Source organism: Eriocheir sinensis, unplaced genomic scaffold (genome assembly GCF_024679095.1).
Source record: "Eriocheir sinensis breed Jianghai 21 unplaced genomic scaffold, ASM2467909v1 Scaffold252, whole genome shotgun sequence".
Taxonomy (NCBI): domain Eukaryota; kingdom Metazoa; phylum Arthropoda; class Malacostraca; order Decapoda; family Varunidae; genus Eriocheir; species Eriocheir sinensis.
In genome coordinates this window covers 169,957-192,500 of record NW_026111557.1, presented here as the reverse complement: position 1 = coordinate 192,500, position 22,544 = coordinate 169,957, and the positions used below count along the sequence as shown (strand labels likewise).

General features: G+C 51.5%; 1 protein-coding gene and 1 long non-coding RNA gene across 4 annotated transcripts in view; one reads left to right on the top strand and one right to left on the bottom strand.

Moving 5' to 3' along the window:
- Positions 1–563, bottom strand: part of LOC126991246 (uncharacterized) — a 2,499-nt gene extending 1,936 nt beyond the window's left edge. Inside the window, exon 1 of the mRNA XM_050850024.1 lies at positions 363–563. Within this exon, the coding sequence (XP_050705981.1) occupies positions 363–563 (201 nt within the window). The remainder of the gene's footprint in view (positions 1–362) is intronic.
- Positions 564–2,924: 2,361 nt separating this feature from the next.
- LOC126991258 (uncharacterized) overlaps positions 2,925–22,544 on the top strand; it is a 42,947-nt gene continuing 23,327 nt past the window's right edge. For 2 of the 3 annotated variants that reach the window (XR_007745341.1, XR_007745340.1), the window contains exon 1: positions 2,925–3,699. This is a non-coding gene — a long non-coding RNA (uncharacterized LOC126991258). Of the gene's footprint in view, positions 3,775–22,544 lie in introns of all 3 variants that reach the window. The other variant, XR_007745339.1, reaches the window with a different exon arrangement.

Sequence of the window (22,544 nt, the reverse complement as noted above, 5' to 3'; positions counted from 1 at the left end):
GAGAGGAAAGTGGAATACAATGAATACAATGACATACACGTTTGTACATAATTTTCAAGCATTTACATTTCCGCTTAACTGGTGGATGCAGGAGCAGCCACCTGTGGGACGCATCCATCATCCGCTGAGTGGACAGCTGCGTCGCATCCACATCAGTTGCTGTAGCTTAGCCGTTAAACCACCACTACGTCCAGGCAATCACGAGAGAGGAGTTGGCATCACAAAGGGCGGCATGCCAGGACTGGGAGGAGGCGGAGGAGGTGGTCTGAGGTGGAGCAGCCCTTCTGACTTCAGTGACTTCAGGCGGATCTCCTCGAGGAAGGACGTCAGCTGCTCCGCGATGATCCCCTCAAATATCCTGCCGATGACTGGGAGGAGGTATCGGGTGTTTTCTTGTCCAGGCTTGTGTGTGTAGGGCGCTGTGTGGGGTGCTGGGGTGCTGAGGTGCTGGTCTGGGCGGAGATGCCGGGCTGTGACCTCGGTGAAGACCCTCGCCTCCAGGTGTTGATGTAGGTCGCCCACAACCACTGCGTACTGACACCAATGGGCAGCCTTGAGGTCATCCACGTACTCTGTGAGATAGATGATGGGCGCTGCTTCCCTTCCGCCCTTCCGCCCCTCCTTCCTTCTGCCCTTCCTTCCTTCCTTCCTTCTGCCCTTCCTTCCTTCCTTCCTTCTGCCCTTCCTTCCTTCCGCCCCTCCTACCTTCCTTCCTTCTGCCCTTCCTTCCTTCCTTCCTTCTGCCCTTCCTTCCTTCCTTCTGCCCTTCCTTCCTTCCGCCCCTCCTTCCTTCCTTCCTTCTGCCCTTCCTTCCTTCTGCCCCTCCTTCCTTCCTTCCTTCTGCCCTTCCTTCCTTCCGCCCCTCCTTCCTTCCTTCCTTCTGCCCTTCCTTCCTTCCTTCCTTCCTTCCTTCCTTCCGCCCTTCTTCCTTCCTTCCTTCGCCCTCCTTCCTTCCTTCCTTCCTTCCGCCCCTCCTTCCTTCCTTCCTTCTGCCCTTCCTTCCTTCCTTCCTTCTGCCCTTCCTTCCTTCCGCCCCTCCTTCCTTCCTTCCTTCTGCCCTTCCTTCCTTCCTTCCTTCTGCCCTTCCTTCCTTCAGCCCATCCTTCCTTCCTTCCTTCCTTCCTTCCTTCTGCCCTTCCTTCCTTCCTTCCTTCTGCCCTTCCTTCCTTCCGCCCCTCCTTCCTTCCTTCCTTCCTTCTGCCCTTCCTTCCTTCCTTCCTTCTGCCCTTCCTTCCTTCCGCCACTCCTTCCTTCCTTCCTTCCTTCTGCCCTGCCTTCCTTCCTTCCTTCTGCCCCTCCTTCCTTCCTTCCTTCCTTCTGCCCTTCCTTCCTTCCTTCCTTCTGCCCTTCCTTCCTTCCTTCCTTCTGCCCTTCCTTCCTTCCTTCCTTCTGCCCTTCCTTCCTTCCTTCCTTCTGCCCTTCCTTCCTTCCTTCCTTCCTTCTTCCTTCCTTCCTTCCGTCCCTCCTTCCTTCCTTCCTTCCTTCTGCCCTTCCTTCCTTCCTTCCTTCCTTCCTTCCGCCCCTCCTTCCTTCCTTCCTTCCTTCCGTCCTTCCTTCCTTCCGTCCCTCCTTCCTTCCTTCCTTCCGCCCCTCCTTCCTTCCTTCCTTCTGCCCTTCCTTCCTTCCTTCCTTCTGCCCTTCCTTCCTTCCTTCCTTCTGCCCTTCCTTCCTTCCTTCTGCCCTTCCTTCCTCCCTTCCTTCCCTCCTTCCTTCTGTCCTTCCTTCCTTCTTTCCTTCCTCCCTTCCTTCCTTCCTTCCTTCTGTCCTTCCTTCCTTCCTTCCTTCCTTCTGACTTTCCTTCCCTCCTTCCTTCCGCCCCTCCTTCCTTCCTTCCTTCCTTCCTTCCATCCTTCCTTCCTTCTTCCCTCCATCCCTTCCTTCCTTTCTTCCTTCCTTCCTTCCTCCCTCCCTCCCTTCCTTCCTTCCCTCCTTCCTTCCTTCTGCCCTTCCTTCCTTCCTTCCTTCTGCCCTTACTTCCTTCCCCTTCCTTCTGCCTTTCCTTCCTTCTTCCTTCCTTCCTTCCTTCCTTCCTTCCCCTTCCTTCCTTCCTTCCTTCCTTTTGCCCTTCTTTCCTTCCTTCCTTCCTGCCGTCCTTCCTTCCTGACTGCCTTCCTTCCTTCCGTCCTACCTTCCTTCCTTCCTTCCTTCCTTCCCTCCTTCTGCCCTTCCTTCTTCTTCCTTCCTTCCTTCCTTCTTCCTTCCTTCCTTCCTTCCTTCTGCCCCTTCCTTCCTTCCTTCCTTCTTCTGCCCTTCCTTCCTTCCTTCCTTCCTTCCTTCCTTCCTTCCTTCCTTCTGCACTTCCTTCCTTCCTTCCTTCTGCCCTTCCTTCCTTCATTCCTTCTGCCCTTCCTTCCTTCTGCCCTTCCTTCCTTCCTTCCTTCCTTCCTTCCTTCCTTCCTTCCTTCCTCCTTCCTTCCTTCCTTCTGCCCTTCCTTCCTTCCTTCCTTCTGCCCTTCCTTGCTTCCTTCCTTCTGCCCTTCCTTCCTTCCTTCCTTCTGCCCTTCCTTCCTTCCTTCTGCCCATCCTTCCTTCCTTCCTTCTGCCCTTCCTTCCTTCCTTCCCTCCTTCCTTCCCTCCTTCCTTCAGCCCATCCTTCCTTCCTTCCTTCTGCCCTTCCTTCCTTCCTTCCTTCTGCCCTTCCTTCCTTCCTTCCTTCTGCCCTTCCTTCCTTCCTTCCTTCTGCCCTTCCTTCCTTCCTTCCTTCCTTCCTTCCTTCCTTCGGCCCTTCCTTCCTTCCTTCCTTCTGCCCTTCCTTCCTTCCTTCTTCCTTCCTTCCTTCCTTCTGCCTTCCTTCCTTCCTTCCTTCTGCCCTTCCTTCTTCCTTCCTTCCTTCTGCCCCTTCCTTCCTTCCTTCCTTCTGCCTTCCTTCCTTCCTTCCTTCTCCTTCCTTCCTTCCTTCCTTCTGCCCTTCCTTCCTTCCTTCCTTCCTTCCTTCCTTCTGCCTTTCCTTCCTTCCTTCCCTCCTTCCTTCCGCCCTTCCGCCCTTCCTTCCGCCCTTCCTTCCCTCCCTCCTCCTCCTTCCTTATATAAGTTTAAGTAAGTGCAGAAATCTTACTTATTAACTCCCATGGTGCTACTTAACACTTATAAGACCAATGTTATTATTATTATTATTATTATTGCAGAGAGAGAGAGAGAGAGAGAGAGAGCTCACCAGGACAAGGTTTAGGAGTTGAAGTTGTCATTGAATTTTGGAAATTTTTATGTTGGAAAGTTTTTAGTTAAGTGCAAATTTCTCCTGAACTATAAGGTTGTGAGCACTGCCAGTTATAGGTGTTGTAGGGGAGTGTTAGGAGCATCTTGTGTTAGAATCTTGTGTTCCTAACTGTTGTGGATTCTGAGATATTGCCAGTTGAAGTTGCCATTGAATTTTGGAAATTTTTATGTTGGAAAGTTTTTAGTTAAGTACAAATTTCTCCTGAACTATAAGGTTGTGAACACTGCCAGTTATAGGTGTTGTAGGGGAGTGTTAGGAGCATCTTGTGTTAGAATCTTGTGTTCCTAACTGTTGTGGATTCTGAGATATTGCCAGTTAGAGTTGACACACACACACACACACACACACACTAACTCTGTGATGGTTCTTGCAGGGAAGGATCTGAGATGAGACCAGACTCAGCCCTCCAGTGAGCCCAGGAGACCACCAGGGGGACACCCACGCACCTCATGGCTTGGGGGGGGGTCACATGGAGGCTGTGGGTGAGTGAAGCAACGCACCCCCTGTGTATGCTCAGGCCCCAGGCTTCGTCAGGTCAGGGGCTGCCTCAAGAACAGGTCATTTCCCTCACTTATTCTGTCAGCGTTTTTGTTAGGTGTTTTTTGTTGTGTTCTTGATTAAGGCGCGAAGTGTTATCCCCTGTGAGGTCCGGTGCACTGTTGCCTGCTTGCTCCGGTTGATAGAAGTCATAGTACATATTGGTTAAGCGATGTGTGTTGTGTGTTGGCCGAGCAGGGCCGTTGAGTTCACTTAATCTCCTCTCTCTCTCTCTCTCTGGTTGATTAAATGGTCGTGTTGCTTTTAAATATGTTCACAGAGTAGTTACAGTATTTTGTGGACGAGTCGTAAGTCGTACGCACACTCCGGGAAGTCCTGTGCTCTCCTCCGCCGCCCGCCGTGATCTGCCAGCTTGTCTTGGTACAGGAGCGCCCCCTAAGCACAGCGTAGCGTCTGTGGGCAGCGTCCTGGCTCCGCTGGGCCATGGCAATATGACATACACCCACAGATTCACATATGTTATAATATACACATTACATCGCTTGGTCACGGTAAAAGTCACGACCTCACGGCTCACCTGGCCCTTAAGATCAGCGTACCTACCATGAGTACTAGTTAAGCCAGGGCCTGTTATGGCTGCATGTAGAAAAATATATACAAGTCAGAGTCCGCTTAACGACACAACATCGGGAAATGGCAATGAAAATAAAAACAATCATGGAAGGAACATTAACTGGGCAAGTACATACAGGGTGAGGCAAACAGGGGCTCAGCACTAGTCCCAGAAAACACAACAATAGCTGGAGTAGTCATGGGCAAGATACAGGGCAGGGAAACAGGGGCTCAGCACTAGTCCCAGAAAACACAACAATAGCTGGAGTAGTCATGGGCAAGATACAGGGCAGGGAAACAGGGGCTCAGCACTAGTCCCAGAAAACACAACAATAGCTGGAGTAGTCATGGGCAAGATACAGGGCGAGGCAAACAGGGGGTCAGCACTAGTCCCAGAAAACACAACAATAGCTGGAGTAGTCATGGGCAAGATACAGGGCCAGGGAAACAGGGGGTCAGCACTAGTCAAAGTAAACAAAAAAATAGCTGGTGTAGTCTTGGGCAAGATACAGGGGCAGGGAAACAGGGGGCTCAGCAGTAGTCCCAGAAAACACAACAATAGCTGGAGTAGTCATGGGCAAGATACAGGGTGAGGCAAACAGGGGCTCAGCACTAGTCCCAGAAAACACAACAATAGCTGGAGTAGTCATGGGCAAGATACAGGGCGAGGGAAACAGGGGGTCAGCACTAGTCCCAGAAAACACAACAATAGCTGGAGTAGTCATGGGCAAGATACAGGGCGAGGGAAACAGGGGGTCAGCACTAGTCCCAGAAAACACAACAATAGCTGGAGTAGTCATGGGCAAGATACAGGGCCAGGGAAACAGGGGGTCAGCACTAGTCCCAGAAAACACAACAATAGCTGGAGTAGTCATGGGCAAGATACAGGCCAGGGAAACAGGGGGTCAGCACTAGTCCCAGAAAACACAACAATAGCTGGAGTAGTCATGGGCAAGATACAGGGGAGGGAAACAGGGGGTCAGCACTAGTCCCAGAAAACACAACAATAGCTGGAGTAGTCATGGGCAAGATACAGGCCAGGGAAACAGGGGGTCAGCACTAGTCCCAGAAAACACAACAATAGCTGGAGTAGTCATGGGCAAGATACAGGGCCAGGGAAACAGGGGCTCAGCAGTAGTCCCAGAAAACACAACAATAGCTGGAGTAGTCATGGGCAAGATACAGGCGAGGAAACAGGGGTCAGCACTAGTCCCAGAAAACACAACAATAGCTGGAGTAGTCATGGGCAAGATACAGGCCAGGGAAACAGGGGGTCAGCACTAGTCCCAGAAAACACAACAATAGCTGGAGTAGTCATGGGCAAGATACAGGGGAGGGAAACAGGGGCTCAGCACTAGTCCCAGGAAACACAACAATAGCTGGAGTAGTCATGGGCAAGATACAGGGCCAGGGAAACAGGGGGTCAGCACTAGTCCCAGAAAACACAACAATAGCTGGAGTAGTCATGGGCAAGATACAGGGCCAGGGAAACAGGGGCTCAGCACTAGTCCCAGAAAACACAACAATAGCTGGAGTAGTCATGGGCAAGATACAGGGCCAGGGAAACAGGGGCTCAGCAGTAGTCCCAGAAAACACAACAATAGCTGGAGTAGTCATGGGCAAGATACAGGGCCAGGCAAACAGGGGGTCAGCACTAGTCCCAGAAAACACAACAATAGCTGGAGTAGTCATGGGCAAGATACAGGCCAGGGAAACAGGGGGTCAGCACTAGTCCCAGAAAACACAACAATAGCTGGAGTAGTCATGGGCAAGATACAGGGCGAGGGAAACAGGGGGTCAGCACTAGTCCCAGAAAACACAACAATAGCTGGAGTAGTCATGGGCAAGATACAGGGCAGGCAAACAGGGGGTCAGCACTAGTCCCAGAAAACACAACAATAGCTGGAGTAGTCATGGGCAAGATACAGGGCAGGCAAACAGGGGCTCAGCACTAGTCCCAGAAAACACAACAATAGCTGGAGTAGTCATGGGCAAGATACAGGGGAGGGAAACAGGGGGCTCAGCACTAGTCCCAGGAAACACAACAATAGCTGGAGTAGTCATGGGCAAGATACAGGGCCAGGGAAACAGGGGCTCAGCACTAGTCCCAGAAAACACAACAATAGCTGGAGTAGTCATGGGCAAGATACAGGGGAGGGAAACAGGGGCTCAGCACTAGTCCCAGAAAACACAACAATAGCTGGAGTAGTCATGGGCAAGATACAGGGCCAGGGAAACAGGGGGTCAGCAGTAGTCCCAGAAAACACAACAATAGCTGGAGTAGTCATGGGCAAGATACAGGGAGGGAAACAGGGTCAGCACTAGTCCCAGAAAACACCACAATAGCTTGAGTTGTCATGGGAAAGATACAGGGCCAGGGAAACAGGGGGTCAGCAGTAGTCCCAGAAAACACAACAATAGCTGGAGTAGTCATGGGCAAGATACAGGGCGAGGGAAACAGGGGGTCAGCACTAGTCCCAGGAAACACAACAATAGCTGGAGTAGTCATGGGCAAGATACAGGGCCAGGGAAACAGGGGGTCAGCAGTAGTCCCAGAAAACACAACAATAGCTGGAGTAGTCATGGGCAGGATACAGGGCCAGGGAAACAGGGGGTCAGCAGTAGTCCCAGAAAACACAACAATAGCTGGAGTAGTCATGGGCAAGATACAGGGCAGGCAAACAGGGGGTCAGCACTAGTCCCAGGAAACACAACAATAGCTGGAGTAGTCATGGGCAAGATACAGCCTAGGAAAATAGATTGACTACATGTTACTAGGCTGCATGGTAACGGAGCTATTTGTAATACTAATAACAAAAGGAGAAAAAAATCCTTGCAGAAGATTTGTGAGTCTGAGTCACAATGCGCAGGAGGTCAGCGCGGTGCCTGAAGATGGCTGTACAAAGTCAGGGCCGCTGAACAAGGCAGAACAGGGGACGACGATGACGGTAGAAAGAACCGCCGGCAGGACTGGTGATGTACTATGGGGCAAGACAAGCCGGTAGAGTCATGGACGGCTGACTACAGTTCAGAGAAGTTTGAAAAGGTTATCCCGGAAAGGCTGTTTGTCACACACTTCATCCTAGAAAAGGTGAGACTCACCAAACCGTCAATAGGATAGATTGGGAGGCTTTTTTGACGCAAATCCACGATGGAGCTTCTCCGGAAAGGTCGTCAAATTGACAGAACGTAGGGAGCGAGCCACCCATACCACCAGGTGACCTGCAGCCTCTCTACAGGTTGAGCCTGCAGGACAGACCACGGTCACAAACACTGCTACTGTGAACAAGAAGCAGGGAAATCCTGAGACCTCCTGAGGAAAAGTGACTTAGGGACAAGGCGATGATACAGACAACTCTCTAGAGCCTTAGAAGCACCCGACTGGGCCAGCACCACCTCGCAGACACCACCTGGCAACGGCAGGAATGCAAAGAGTGACGCTGAGCGAAAATAGAGATTGTGATACTCTGTTTTGCAGGAGCCCAGGTCTGACGGCTGGCCCGATGCATGAAGCAATAGATCATTACGAATTAAGACCGCTGTGGCAGGTGAGTCCAGCACCATCGCCAAGTTATTGACTGGGAAAGGTTCCAGCTGATGAGCCTCAAACACTTCCTTTGACCTGAAGGGATGTGAATTCTGTATGACCAGAGCATTAGCGTGGAGAACAGAGTTGACTGTCAAGGCAGGCAAGGTTTGCAGAACAAGCTCCATTTGGTACATAGTAGCCATGGCGGTCCACAGCTCATTAATGGAAGAGCCTAAGGTTCGGGAATAAGGAGCAATATCCTGCACTGCATGCTCAAGTCTGGGAATGTGCAAGGAATTCATCCTAATGGTTTTGTGTTGAGTAGCAGCAAGTGAAGCCACACGGTTATGCCCATCCCACAGTCAGGGCCAGGGAGAGCCATCACTGGGCCCTGGTACTATGAGTGTCATTGGGCCCCTACCATTTACTCTCCCATTTTTTTCCCTCCTGGTCGGGTGACTGGCCCCCTTTGAGACCGGGCCCTGGTGTAAAGATACCAGCTTCACCCCCCTCTCACGGGCCCTGCCAACAGTTCCTCCACACCCTCGTCCATTGCGGTTCCAAACAACATGCAGGAAAGTTGCCCAGTCCCGTCGATCAAGCCCGGTTCAGTACGGTTAGGAAAGGAAAGAGCTGTGTAGTTCCCCAAAGCCAGGGTTAGAGTATCCTTCAAGCACTTCATGCAGTCATCCTTCAGACGCAGGAGACCGTCTTCAGGAGCACTGCTATCCACCTGCAACACAACCCGTCACTTGCTCCGTCACTGCCCTCACTGTGCCCGGTATTTCCACCAGAGCTGTGAACGGGTACTGGACCCACAGGACATCCTCGACCAGGGAAACCCGGCCCAAATGAGCAGAGAGGGCTCCCAGCTTGAGGTGCACAGGGTCTGCAGCCAGAACGGAGCACGGAAGGAAGTAGAAGGCGAGGGGCAGCATTTCCTGGAACCAAGCAGAAAACCCTTATTGGCGAGGTCGCAGGTGATGGTCGTGTGTTGGGAAGGTAGACAAGCGATGACCTCAGGCTGGGGCAAACAGGTGGTTCTCGGCAGTTCAAGTAAAGTCCAAGCGATGACCTCAGGCTGGGGCAAACAGGTGGTTCTCGGCGGTTCAGCTAAAGTCCAAGCGATGACCTCAGGCTGGGGCAAACAGGTGGCTCTCGGCAGTTCAAGTAAAGTCCAAGCGATGACCTCAGGCTGGGCGTCCGTCTTTTTGAGGCGATCACAATGCACAATTTCCTATGAATTAAAAATGAGATCATAAAGCTCAAATTTGTGAGCGCCAAGTTCCCTAAGTATCCAGCGTGGGCCCACGAACTTAGGGGACAACTTTGAATGTCTCTCTGGGACTGGAATCTTAACAAAGTCACCCACTTTCAAAGACACAGAGGCTTGTGTTGCTGCGAGCATGTAGCCTCATGTAGCCTCCTGTAGCCTCTCTTCTCCATGAACATCTGTGAAAACCTTGAGTTGAGCCTTAGACTAATCATCTACCTTATATACAGGGGAATGAGAACTACCGAGCAGGTCATACGGGAGTCTCTTCTCAACCCCAAAAATGATGTAGTGGGGAGACTGTTCCGTTGACTCCCGAACACGGCTGTCTATGCTTGCTGCACATGCCGGCCAGTCCTCCCATGTGTGCTGAAGTCCGCTAACGGCCGGGCACAGGACATCTAAAAACCTTCCTGTTCGCGCGCTCAACAAGGCCGTTGCTGGCTGGGTGATAACTGACTGTAAAAGACTGTGTAATGGCAGACTGTTCCATTATCACTTAACAACACTCCAGGCGAGGAATACAGACAAATGAGATGACTGATCAGGCCATGAGGAACGGACTTAGCAGGTCTATCTTGCACCGGGGCTAAAACAACATACCCAGACAAGTGGTCCACACACACTCAGAGGTACCCAGCGCCCTGGTGGCTGGCGGGAAGCTGGACCAAGTCAACGGAAACTACATCCCAAGGCCGGGCAGGGGGCGGGTATTCTAGGGTGGGCGCAGGCCAGGGCACCGTCCCTCTATGTTGGGCACACTTGACACACTCAGCCACATATGCGTCAATATCTACACGCATACTTGGCCAAAAGTAGACCGCTGGGAACGCTGGTAGTGTGCGCTCCCTCCCCGGGTGACCAGCAATGATCGCGTCAATATCTACACGCATAGTTGCCCAAAAGTAGACCGCTGGGGACGCTGGTAGTGTGCGGTCCCTCCCCGGGTGACCAGCAATGATCGCGTCAATATCTACACGCATACTTGGCCAAAAGTAGACCGCTGGGAACGCTGGTAGTGTGCGCTCCCTCCCCGGGTGACCAGCAATGATCGCGTCATGAACTAAGTCGAGCACCGCCGGTACGCAACACTCCGGTACCACGAACGGACTCCTTTTTGCCGGGCCAGCAGTGAAGAATCGTGGAACAGACACGGGTAGGGGCGGGAGGCTTGTTTCGTGACCCGTCTGTAGAGTGTATGTTGCCTCACCCCAAACGTCATGGCCACGCTGGGCTGCTGCTAAATCCTGTAGGCTGAAATTTTGAATCTCGGTAAACGCTTCTGCCACTGAGCCAACAGGTACGGTCCTAGACACTGAATCCGCGACGACATTCCCGCGGCCAGGTAAGCACTTAAAGGTTGCCCCAAACTCCTGGATAGTCAGGCAACACCGGGCGAGGCGACCAGTGGGGTTTGTACCCTTAAAAAGCTATGTATCTGGCGCCTGGCCCGTAAAGACAGGGATAGGATACCCAAGGATGATATCCCTAAAATGTTTAACCCATTCAGTGTTTGTGGCGCAGCGTTTGTGGCATGTTCCTCCTCGGCTCTGTGGAGGAAATATCTTACGTTCTGTGACATAACTCGCTCGTCAATACAATATTTGTAGTTATTTGGCAGATTTTCTATGTCTTAGTTGTGAGAAACGGCGTCCTAATTATAGACTACATAATACATGTGTAGGGAGCAAGGTGACCATGTAGACCTTCCTAGAAAACAACTCCAGAGTGAGCGTGCTGTTTCTAGGCGACACACACACACACACACACACACACACACACACACACACACACACACACATTATGACAAGTCGCAGTAGACGGGATGACTGTAGAGGTAAAAGTATCAACATTGAAGGCTTGGATCGCCTTGTTGGACCTTGAGTTGGAGGCACTGAGTCCACAGAGATCACGAGAAGCCTTGCCTTGAAGTAAACCAAGTCAGGAGACACCCGACACATCCTCCAAGCCCACAAAGGCATGGGTGTGTGTGTGTGTGTGTGTGTGTGTGTGTGTGTGTGTGTGTGTGTGTGTGCCAAGGTCTGATCGCAAACTGTGTGCGTGTAATTCACCGCGGCATGACACGACTCCGACTCGTCAAAGTACCTGACGACACGTGTTCTGCTCAGTATTACCTGGTCATTCGACATGGGATGAGCGCGAACGAAGAAAGTTCAATCAATGAGCCACCAATCTCTCTCTCTCTCTCTCTCTCTCTCTCTCTCTCTCTCTCTCTCTCTCTCTCCAATTATCATGAACCATAAATGATTAAGTTGAAGCATTTCCAGTCATAACTCCAGAACGTATACTTGTATGTTGTAAGTACAATAAACAAAATAATTTCTAACGATAAAGTAAAAGTCAAAAGTTTGTGCATTTTTTTAAATAGTCCATTAATTTTTGTAATCTCCTTTGTTTATTTCGCATATAACAACTCTTGATATCGTTACGCACATAGTGGACTGTTGTTGTTTTGTGCTTCATATATAGATGAGGTCAGGGAGGTGCAAGCAGGCTCAGGCAGGACAGCAGGCAGAGTGTGCGCTGTGACACACCTAAGTGGAGCAGGTCCTTCACCCCTTTGCTGTTCCTTAGCGGGATCTGTGAGGAGGTCTCTCTCTCTCTCTCTCAGGATTCCTCTGAGTTGGATTTTTTTTTAATATTTTGATTATGAAATTATGGACAAAATTGTGAGGAAAATGAACAGTTATCACGAATATCTTATGCAAACAATTATTTTTCCAGCAAAAGGCAGAATGCGTAAATGTACAGCGACAAACAGGGATGAAATGTATGTGTTTGTTAGTAGCAGAAATTCCAAAACTAATGACGTACAACAGACCTCTTCTCCTACTAAAACATCTTCACTTCAATGGCAATGAAACACAAACTCCAAACAACAAATTTCAAAAAATACAACTTGTGTTCAGTGACATGAGGAAAAAGTTTCAAGACAAATTTAAGCCATTCAAGGATTTCTGTGTTGACGAAGTGCTGTGCCGTGGAGAGGAAGCCTGCCATCTCGTCAGTACATGCCTCAGAAGCGGAACAGGTTTGGTTTGAAACTTTCCATACGCTGTGACGTAGAGACAGGCGATATTTTAAACCTGATTTTGTATACTAGTGCCAACACCCTCGTAGACCACAATGCTCAAACCACCATCCATCTCAAACCTCCATCCATCTCAAACCTCCATCCATCTCAAACCACCATCCATCTCAAACCACCATCCATCTCAAACCACCATCCATCTCAAACCTCCATCCATCTCAAACCACCATCCATCTCAAACCACCATCCATCTCAAACCACCATCCATCTCAAACCACCAGCCATCTCAAACCACCATCCATCTCAAACCTCCATCCATCTCAAACCTCCATCCATCTCAAACCACCATCCATCTCAAACCACCATCCATCTCAAACCTCCATCCATCTCAAACCACCATCCATCTCAAACCACCATCCATCTCAAACCACCATCCATCTCAAACCACCATCCATCTCAAACCACCATCCATCTCAAACCTCCATCCATCTCAAACCTCCATCCATCTCAAACCACCATCCATCTCAAACCACCATCCATCTCAAACCACCATCCATCTCAAACCTCCATCCATCTCAAACCACCATCCATCTCAAACCACCATCCATCTCAAACCCCAGGAGACTCATAGAGCGGCACTTTCCTTGCTTGGCTCCATCCTCCTCCACAGTAGAAAAAGCCCGCAGAAGGTGCCACATGTCTGCACACACTGTCAAGGCCGAAAAAAAGCATTGAACCACTCGCTGGATGCGCAGTGGGTGCAATGTTGCTCTGTGTGTCCCTGACTGCTTCAGGGTGTACCACACACAAGTAACATTCTGATGAGCGTGTGTGAGACTCAAGGAATGCATCACCTACGGCTACACCCTGTGTCACACACACACACACACACACACACACACACACACACACACACACACACACACACACACACACACACACACACACACACACACACATCCCCAACACACACACACACACACACACACACACACACACACACACACATCCCCAACACACACATCCCCAACACACACACACACACACACACACACACACACACACACACACACACACACACACACACACACACACACACACATCCCCAACACACACACACACACACACACACACACATCCCCAACACACACAACACACACACACACACACACACACACACACACACACACACACACACACACACACATCCCCAACACACACACACACACACACACACACACACACACACACACACACACACACACACACACACACACACACACACACACACACATCCCCAACACACACATCCCCAACACACACACACACACACACACACACATCCCCAACACACACACACACACACACACACACACTAACACTAACACGCGCGAAATATGTATTTTGAACAAGAATTCCTGTTAGTTTTTTTTTTCTGCCATGAATTGCCTAATATACCATGAAATTAACTTTTTACATCTAGTTTTTACCCCCAAAATTGTTTCTTATACCAGTTACGATGTGTGTGTGTGTGTGTGTGTGTGTGTATATGTGTCTATATGTGTGTGTGTGTGTGTGTGGGTGTGTATATGTGTCTATATGTGTGTGTGTGTGTGTGTGGGTGTGTATATGTGTCTATATATGTGTGTGTGTGTGTGTGTGTGTGTTTGCTCGTCTTTGCGTTTCTGTAAATGCGAGTACATACATATTTGTTTTATGTAATGAATATATTTCAAGTTGAGTGTGCACTGTACAAGCAGGTGTGCAGCTGTACAGGTATGTGGTTGTATGTACATTGAATATCTGGCATCGCCCTGCACACATAGGGCATGCATCGTACATCTGGCATCGCCCTGCACACATAGGGCATGCATCGTACATCTGGCATCGCCCTGCACACATAGGGCATGCATCGTACATCTGGCATCGCCCTGCACACATAGGGCATGCATCGTACATCTGGCAGGAGGCCGCCTATTTTCTTACCAAACTTTTAAACTTTACCACATTTGAAATCTAGAACATGAGTTATTGCTGATGATACATGTAAAATGAACAAATTCAGGAGAAATTCATCAACCTGAGCAGGATATTTAATGTGGAAATTACAAATAATAGCGAAAAAAAATCATCACGCTGAAAGGGTTAAAAAGCTCGGTGACTGGCGCCTGGCCCGTAAAGACAGGGATAGGATAGCCAAGGATGATATCCCTAAAATGCTTACGAGCCCAAACTACCACTAGGGTTTCCTGGTGGGTCACAGAATAGTTCACCTCGGCCTGGTTTAAAGTACGACTCGCGTACGCAATAGCGCGATTTTTACCGCGAGCGTCCGGCTGCATCAAAACAGCACCAAGACCCAGGGCTGAGGCATCTGTAGAAGGTGTGGAAGGGACGCTGTAGTCCAGGAAGGCCAAGGATGGAGTGTTGGTTAACGCTGACCTCAAGTCTGTAAAACTCTTGTGTTGTGGGGCGGTCCAATGAAAAGGGACCTCTCTCCTTAAGAGTGCGTCAGAGGCGGAGCAGTGTTGCCAAAACCTTGTAGGAAAGGCCCATAGTACCCGGACAACCCAAGGAAAGGCCTATAGTACCCGGACAACCCAAGGAAAGGCCTCTAGTACCCGGACAACCCAAGGAAAGGCCTATAGTACCCGGACAACCCAAGGAAAGGCCTATAGTACCCGGACAACCCAAGGAAAGGCCTATAGTACCCGGACAACCCAAGGAAAGGCCTCTAGTACCCGGACAACCCAAGGAAAGACCTATAGTACCCGGACAACCCAAGGAAAGGCCTCTAGTACCCGGACAACCCAAGGAAAGGCCTATAGTACCCGGACAACCCAAGGAAAGGCCTCTAGTACCCGGACAACCCAAGGAAAGGCCTATAGTACCCGGACAACCCAAGGAAAGGCCTCTAGTACCCGGACAACCCAAGGAAAGGCCTCTAGTACCCGGACAACCCAAGGAAAGGCCTATAGTACCCGGACAACCCAAGGAAAGGCCTATAGTACCCGGACAACCCAAGGAAAGACCTCTAGTACCCGGACAACCCAAGGAAAGGCCCATAGTACCCGGACAACCCAAGGAAAGGCCTATAGTACCCGGACAACCCAAGGAAAGGCCTATAGTACCCGGACAACCCAAGGAAAGGCCTATAGTACCCGGACAACCCAAGGAAAGGCCTATAGTACCGGACAACCCAAGGAAAGGCCTATAGTACCCGGACAACCCAAGGAAAGGCCCATAGTACCGGACAACCCAAGGAAAGGCCCATAGTACCCGGACAACCCAAGGAAAGGCCTATAGTACCCGGACAACCCAAGGAAAGGCCCATAGTACCCGGACAACCCAAGGAAAGGCCTATAGTACCCGGACAACCAAGAAAGGCCTATAGTACCGGACAACCCAAGGAAAGGCCTATAGTACCAGACAACCCAAGGATAGTCCTATAGTACCCTGACAACCCAAGGAAAGGCCTATAGTACACTGACAACCCAAGGAAAGGCCCATAGTACCCGGACAACCCAAGGAAAGGCCCATAGTACCGGACAACCCAAGGAATGGACTATAGTACCCGGACAACCCAAGGAAAGGCCCATAGTACCGGACAACCCAAGGAAAGGCCTATAGTACCGGACAACCCAAGGAAAGGCCTATAGTACCCGGACAAACCCAGGAAAGGCCCATAGTACCCGGACAACCCAAGGAAAGGCCTATAGTACCCGGACAACCCAAGGAAAGGCCTATAGTACCCGGACAACCCAAGGAAAGGCCTATAGTACCCGGACAACCCAAGGAAAGGCCTCTAGTACCCGGACAACCCAAGGAAAGGCCTAGAGTACCCGGACAACCCAAGGAAAGGCCTAGAGTACCCGGACAACCCAAGGAAAGGCCTCTAGTACCCGGACAACCCAAGGAAAGGCCTAGAGTACCCGGACAACCCAAGGAAAGGCCTATAGTACCCGGACAACCCAAGGAAAGGCCCCTAGTACCCGGACAACCCACGGAAAGGCCTCTAGTACCCGGACAACCCAAGGAACGGCCTCTAGTACCGGACAACCAAGGAAAGGCCTCTAGTACCCGGACAACCCAAGGAAAGGCCTATAGTACCCGGACAACCCAAGGAAAGGCCTATAGTACCCGGACAACCCAAGGAAAGACCTCTAGTACCCGGACAACCCAAGGAAAGACCTCTAGTACCCGGACAACCCAAGGAAAGGCCTATAGTACCCGGACAACCCAAGGAAAGGCCTATAGTACCCGGACAACCCAAGGAAAGGCCTCTAGTACCCGGACAACCCAAGGAAAGGCCTATAGTACCCGGACAGCCCAAGGAAAGGCCTCTAGTACCCGGACAACCCAAGGAAAGGCCTCTAGTACCCGGACAACCCAAGGAAAGGCCTATAGTACCCGGACAACCCAAGGAAAGGCCTATAGTACCCGGACAACCCAAGGAAAGGCCTCTAGTACCCGGACAGCAAGGAAAGGCCTATAGTACCCGGACAACCCACGGAAAGTCCTATAGTACCCGGACAACCCAAGGAAAGGCCTATAGTACCCGGACAACCCAAGGAAAGGCCTATAGTACCCGGACAACCCAAGGAAAGGCCTATAGTACCCGGACAACCCAAGGAAAGGCCTATAGTACCCAGACAACCCAAGGAAAGGCCTATAGTACCGGACAACCCAAGGAAAGGCCTCTAGTACCCGGACAACCCAAGGAAAGACCTATAGTACCCGGACAACCCAAGGAAAGGCCTCTAGTACCGGACAACCCAAGGAAAGGCCTATAGTACCGGACAACCTAAGTAAAGGCCTCTAGTACCCGGACAACCCAAGGAAAGGCCTCTAGTACCCGGACAACCCAAGGAAAGGCCTATAGTACCCGGACAACCCAAGGAAAGGCCTATAGTACCCGGACAACCCAAGGAAAGGCCTATAGTACCGACAACCCAAGGAAAGACCTCTAGTACCCGGACAACCCAAGGAAAGGCCCATAGTACGGACAACCCAAGGAAAGGCCTATAGTACCGGACAACCCAAGGAAAGGCCTATAGTACCGGACAACCCAAGGAAAGGCCTATAGTACCGGACAACCCAAGGAAAGGCCCATAGTACCCGGACAACCAAGGAAAGGCCTATAGTACCGGACAACCAAGGAAAGGCCCATAGTACCGGACAACCCAAGGAAAGGCCTATAGTACCGGACAACCCAAGGAAAGGCCTATAGTACCGGACAACCCAAGGAAAGGCCCATAGTACCCGGACAACCAAGGAAAGGCCTATAGTACCGGACAACCCAAGGAAAGGCCTATAGTACCGGACAACCCAAGGAAAGGCCTATAGTACCGGACAACCCAAGGAAAGGCCTCTAGTACCCGGACAACCCAAGGAAAGGCCTAGAGTACCGGACAACCCAAGGAAAGGCCTAGAGTACCCGGACAACCCAAGGAAAGGCCTCTAGTACCGGACAACCCAAGGAAAGGCCTAGAGTACCCCAACCCAAGGAAAGGCCTATAGTACCCGGACAACCCAAGGAAAGGCCCATAGTACCGGACAACCCAAGGAAAGGCCTATAGTACCCGGACAACCCAAGGAAAGGCCTCTAGTACCGGACAACCCAAGGAAAGGCCTCTAGTACCGGACAACCCAAGGAAAGGCCTATAGTACCCGGACAACCCAAGGAAAGGCCTATAGTACCCGGACAACCCAAGGAAAGGCCTCTAGTACCCGGACAACCCAAGGAAAGACCTCTAGTACCCTGACAACCCCCGGAAAGCCCTATAGTACACGGACAACCCAAGGAAAGGCCTATAGTACCGGACAACCCAAGGAAAGGCCTCTAGTACCCGGACAACCCAAGGAAAGGCCTATAGTACCCGGACAGCCCAAGGAAAGGCCTCTAGTACCCGGACAACCCAAGGAAAGGCCTCTAGTACCCGGACAACCCAAGGAAAGGCCTATAGTACCCGGACAACCCAAGGAAAGGCCTATAGTACCGGACAACCCAAGGAAAGGCCTCTAGTACCGGACAACCCAAGGAAAGGCCTATAGTACCCGGACAACCCAAGGAAAGGCCTATAGTACCCGGACAACCCAAGGAAAGGCCTATAGTACCCGGACAACCCAAGGAAAGGCCTATAGTACCCGGACAACCCAAGGAAAGGCCTCTAGTACCCGGACAACCCAAGCAAAGGCCTATAGTACCCGGACAACCCAAGGAAAGGCCTATAGTACCCGGACATCCCAAGGAAAGTCCTCTAGTACCCGGACAACCCAAGGAAAGACCTCTAGTACCCGGACAACCCAAGGAAAGGCCTATAGTACCCGGACAACCCAAGGAAAGACCTCTAGTACCCGGACAACCCAAGGAAAGGCCTATAGTACCCGGACAACCCAAGGAAAGGCCTATAGTACCCGGACAACCCAAGGACAGGCCTCTAGTACCCGGACAACCCAAGGAAAGGCCTATAGTACCGGACAACCCAAGGAAAGGCCTATAGTACCCGGACAACCCAAGGAAAGGCCTCTAGTACCGGACAACCCAAGGAAAGGAAGGCCTCTAGTACCCGGACAACCCAAGGAAAGGCCTATAGTACCCGGACAACCCAAGGAAAGGCCTATAGTACCGGACAACCAAGGAAAGGCCTCTAGTACCCAGACAACCCAAGGAAAGGCCTATAGTACCGGACAACCAAGGAAAGGCCTATAGTACCCGGACAACCCAAGGAAAGACCTCTAGTACCCGGACAACCCAAGGAAAGGCCTATAGTACCCGGACAACCCAAGGAAAGGCCTATAGTACCCGGACAACCCAAGGAAAGGCCTATAGTACCGGACAAGAAAGGCCTATAGTACCCGGACAACCCAAGGAAAGGCCTATAGTAAAGGCCTATAGTACCCGGACAACCCAAGGAAAGGCCGATAGTACCCGGACAACCCAAGGAAAGGCCGATAGTACCGGACAACCCAAGGAAAGGCCTATAGTACCGGACAACCCAAGGAAAGGCCTATAGTACCCGGACAACCCAAGGAAAGGCCTATAGTACCGGACAACCCAAGGAAAGGCCTATAGTACCGGACAACCCAAGGAAAGGCCTATAGTACCCGGACAACCCAAGGAAAGGCCTATAGTACCGGACAACCCGGAAAGGCCTCTAGTACCCGGACAACCCAAGGAAAGGCCTATAGTACCCGGACAACCCAAGGAAAGGCCTATAGTACCGGACAACCCAAGGAAAGGCCCATAGTACCCGGACAACCCAAGGAAAGGCCTATAGTACCCGGACAACCCAAGGAAAGGCCTCTAGTACCCGGACAACCCAAGGAAAGGCCTATAGTACCCGGACAACCCAAGGAAAGGCCTATAGTACCCGGACAACCCAAGGAAAGGCCTATAGTACCCGGACAACCCAAGGAAAGGCCCATAGTACCCGGACAACCCAAGGAAAGGCCCATAGTACCGGACAACAAGGAAACCAAGGAAAGGCCTCTAGTACCCGGACAACCCAAGGAAAGGCCTATAGTACCCGGACAACCCAAGGAAAGGCCTATAGTACCCGGACAACCCAAGGAAAGGCCTATAGTACCCGGACAACCCAAGGAAAGGCCTATAGTACCCGGACAACCCAAGGAAAGGCCCATAGTACCCGGACAACCCAAGGAAAGGCCTATAGTACCCGGACAACCCAAGGAAAGGCCTATAGTACCCGGACAACAAGGAAAGGCCTATAGTACCGGACAACCCAAGGAAAGGCCTATAGTACCCAGACAACCCAAGCAAAGGCCTATAGTACCGGACAACCCAAGGAAAGGCCCCTAGTACCCGGACAACCCAAGGAAAGGCCTATAGTACCCGGACAACCCAAGGAAAGGCCTATAGTACCGGACAACCCAAGGAAAGGCCTATAGTACCGGACAACCCAAGGAAAGGCCTATAGTACCCGGACAACCTGCTGAAATGCCTATAGTACCCGGACAACCCAAGGAAAGGCCTATAGTACCCGGACAACCCAAGGAAAGGCCTATAGTACCCGGACAACCCAAGAAAGGCCTATAGTACCGGACAACCCAAGGAAAGGCCTATAGTACCCGGACAACCCAAGAAAGGCCTCTAGTACCGGACAACCCAAGGAAAGGCCTATAGTACCCGGACAACCCAAGGAAAGGCCTATAGTACCCGGACAACCCAAGGAAAGGCCTATAGTACCCGGACAACCCAAGGAAAGGCCTATAGTACCCGGACAACCCAAGGAAAGGCCTATAGTACCCGGACAACCCAAGGAAAGGCCTAGAGTACCCGGACAACCCAAGGAAAGGCCTATAGTACCGGACAACCCAAGGAAAGGCCTATAGTACCGGACAACCCAAGGAAAGGCCTATAGTAACCCGACAACCCAAGGAAAGGCCTATAGTACCCGGACAACCAAAGGAAAGGACTCTAGTACCCGGACAACCCAAGGAAAGGCCTATAGTACACGGACAGCAAGGAAAGGCCTATAGTACCGGACAACCCAAGGAAAGGCCTATAGTACCGGACAACCCAAGGAAAGGCCTATAGTACCCGGACAACCCAAGGAAAGGCCTCTAGTACCCGGACAACCCAAGGAAAGACCTCTAGTACCGGACAGCAAGGAAAGGCCTATAGTACCGGACAACCCAAGGAAAGGCCCATAGTACCCGGACAACCCAAGGAAAGGCCTATAGTACCGGACAACCCAAGGAAAGGCCTATAGTACCCGGACAACCCAAGGAAAGACCTATAGTACCGGACAACCCAAGGAAAGGCCTATAGTACCCGGACAACCCAAGGAAAGGCCTATAGTACCCGGACAACCCAAGGAAAGGCCTAGAGTACCCGGACAACCCAAGGAAAGGCCTATAGTACCCGGACAACCCAAGGAAAGACCTATAGTACCCGGACAACCCAAGGAAAGGCCTATAGTACCGGACAACCCAAGGAAAGGCCTATAGTACCGGACAACCCAAGGAAAGGCCTATAGTACCCGGACAACCCAAGGAAAGGCCTATAGTACCCGGACAACCCAAGGAAAGGCCTATAGTACCCGGACAACCCAAGGAAAGACCTAGAGTACCCGGACAACCCAAGGAAAGGCCTATAGTACCCGGACAACCCAAGGAAAGGCCTATAGTACCCGGACAACCCAAGGAAAGGCCTATAGTACCCGGACAACCCAAGGAAAGGCCTATAGTACCCGGACAACCCAAGGAAAGGCCTATAGTACCCGGACAACCCAAGGAAAGACCTATAGTACCCGGACAACCCAAGGAAAGGCCTATAGTACCCGGACAACCCAAGGAAAGGCCTATAGTACCCGGACAACCCAAGGAAAGGCCCATAGTACCCGGACAGCCCAAGGAAAGGCCGAACCTTTTCCACGGTCTTGGGTTGCGGAAAATTCTTTATGGCCGATATTTTGTCGTCGATCGTGTGGACACCATCGCCATCAACACTGTGGCCTAAAAGGTGACTTTCGCCTTTAAAAATTCACATTTAGTCAGCTTGGCCTTAAGACCAGCACCTCTGCCTTGGACTGTGTGGGTCTGTACGCAGGAATGTACAGCGTCTGGTGTCCTTAACCTGGTCATCTACAGCCTGCCTTGGACTGTGTGGGTCTGTACGCAGGAATGTACACGGTCTGGTGTCCTTAACCTGGTCATCTACAACCTGCCTTGGGCTGTGTGGGTCTGTACGCAGGAATGTACACGGTCTGGTGTCCTTAACCTGGTCATCTACAGCCTGCCTTGGACTGTGTGGGAGTCTGTACGCAGGAATGTACACGGTCTGGTGTCCTTAACCTGGTCATCTACAACCTGCCTTGGACTGTGTGGGAGTCTGTACGCAGGAATGTACACGGTCTGGTGTCCTTAACCTGGTCATCTACAACCTGCCTTGGGCTGTGTGGGAGTCTGTACGCAGGGATGTACACGGTCTGGTGTCGGGTGTTGCCCTAATGCTGTGTTCTGTCGCAGCATCGCACCAAAGGTTCGCCGGGCAGGGCAGTGACGTCACGATACTGATGTAGAAGCTTCAGAAGCGGCCCTTGAGCTCGGGGTAATCCACCACTTTGACTAAAGAGTCCACAGGTGAGGCCTGACAAGATGTGTTGCCGGGGGCGGGTGACCCACCGCGCCGACACAAGGCTGCCTTAGCTCTAGAGGGTCTGGGAACACATGTCCGTCGAACGCTAAGGCACGACCCAAAATGACCCCATTCCTGAGTTTGACTGCACCGCCAGTGCCATTAACCACTAAAGGTACAGTCCTGCCTCCCTCGCGCACCGTGCTAAGGGTGGACTCTGTCCCAGCGTGTGGGCACGGCTAGGCCTTCTAGGCAGAGGTC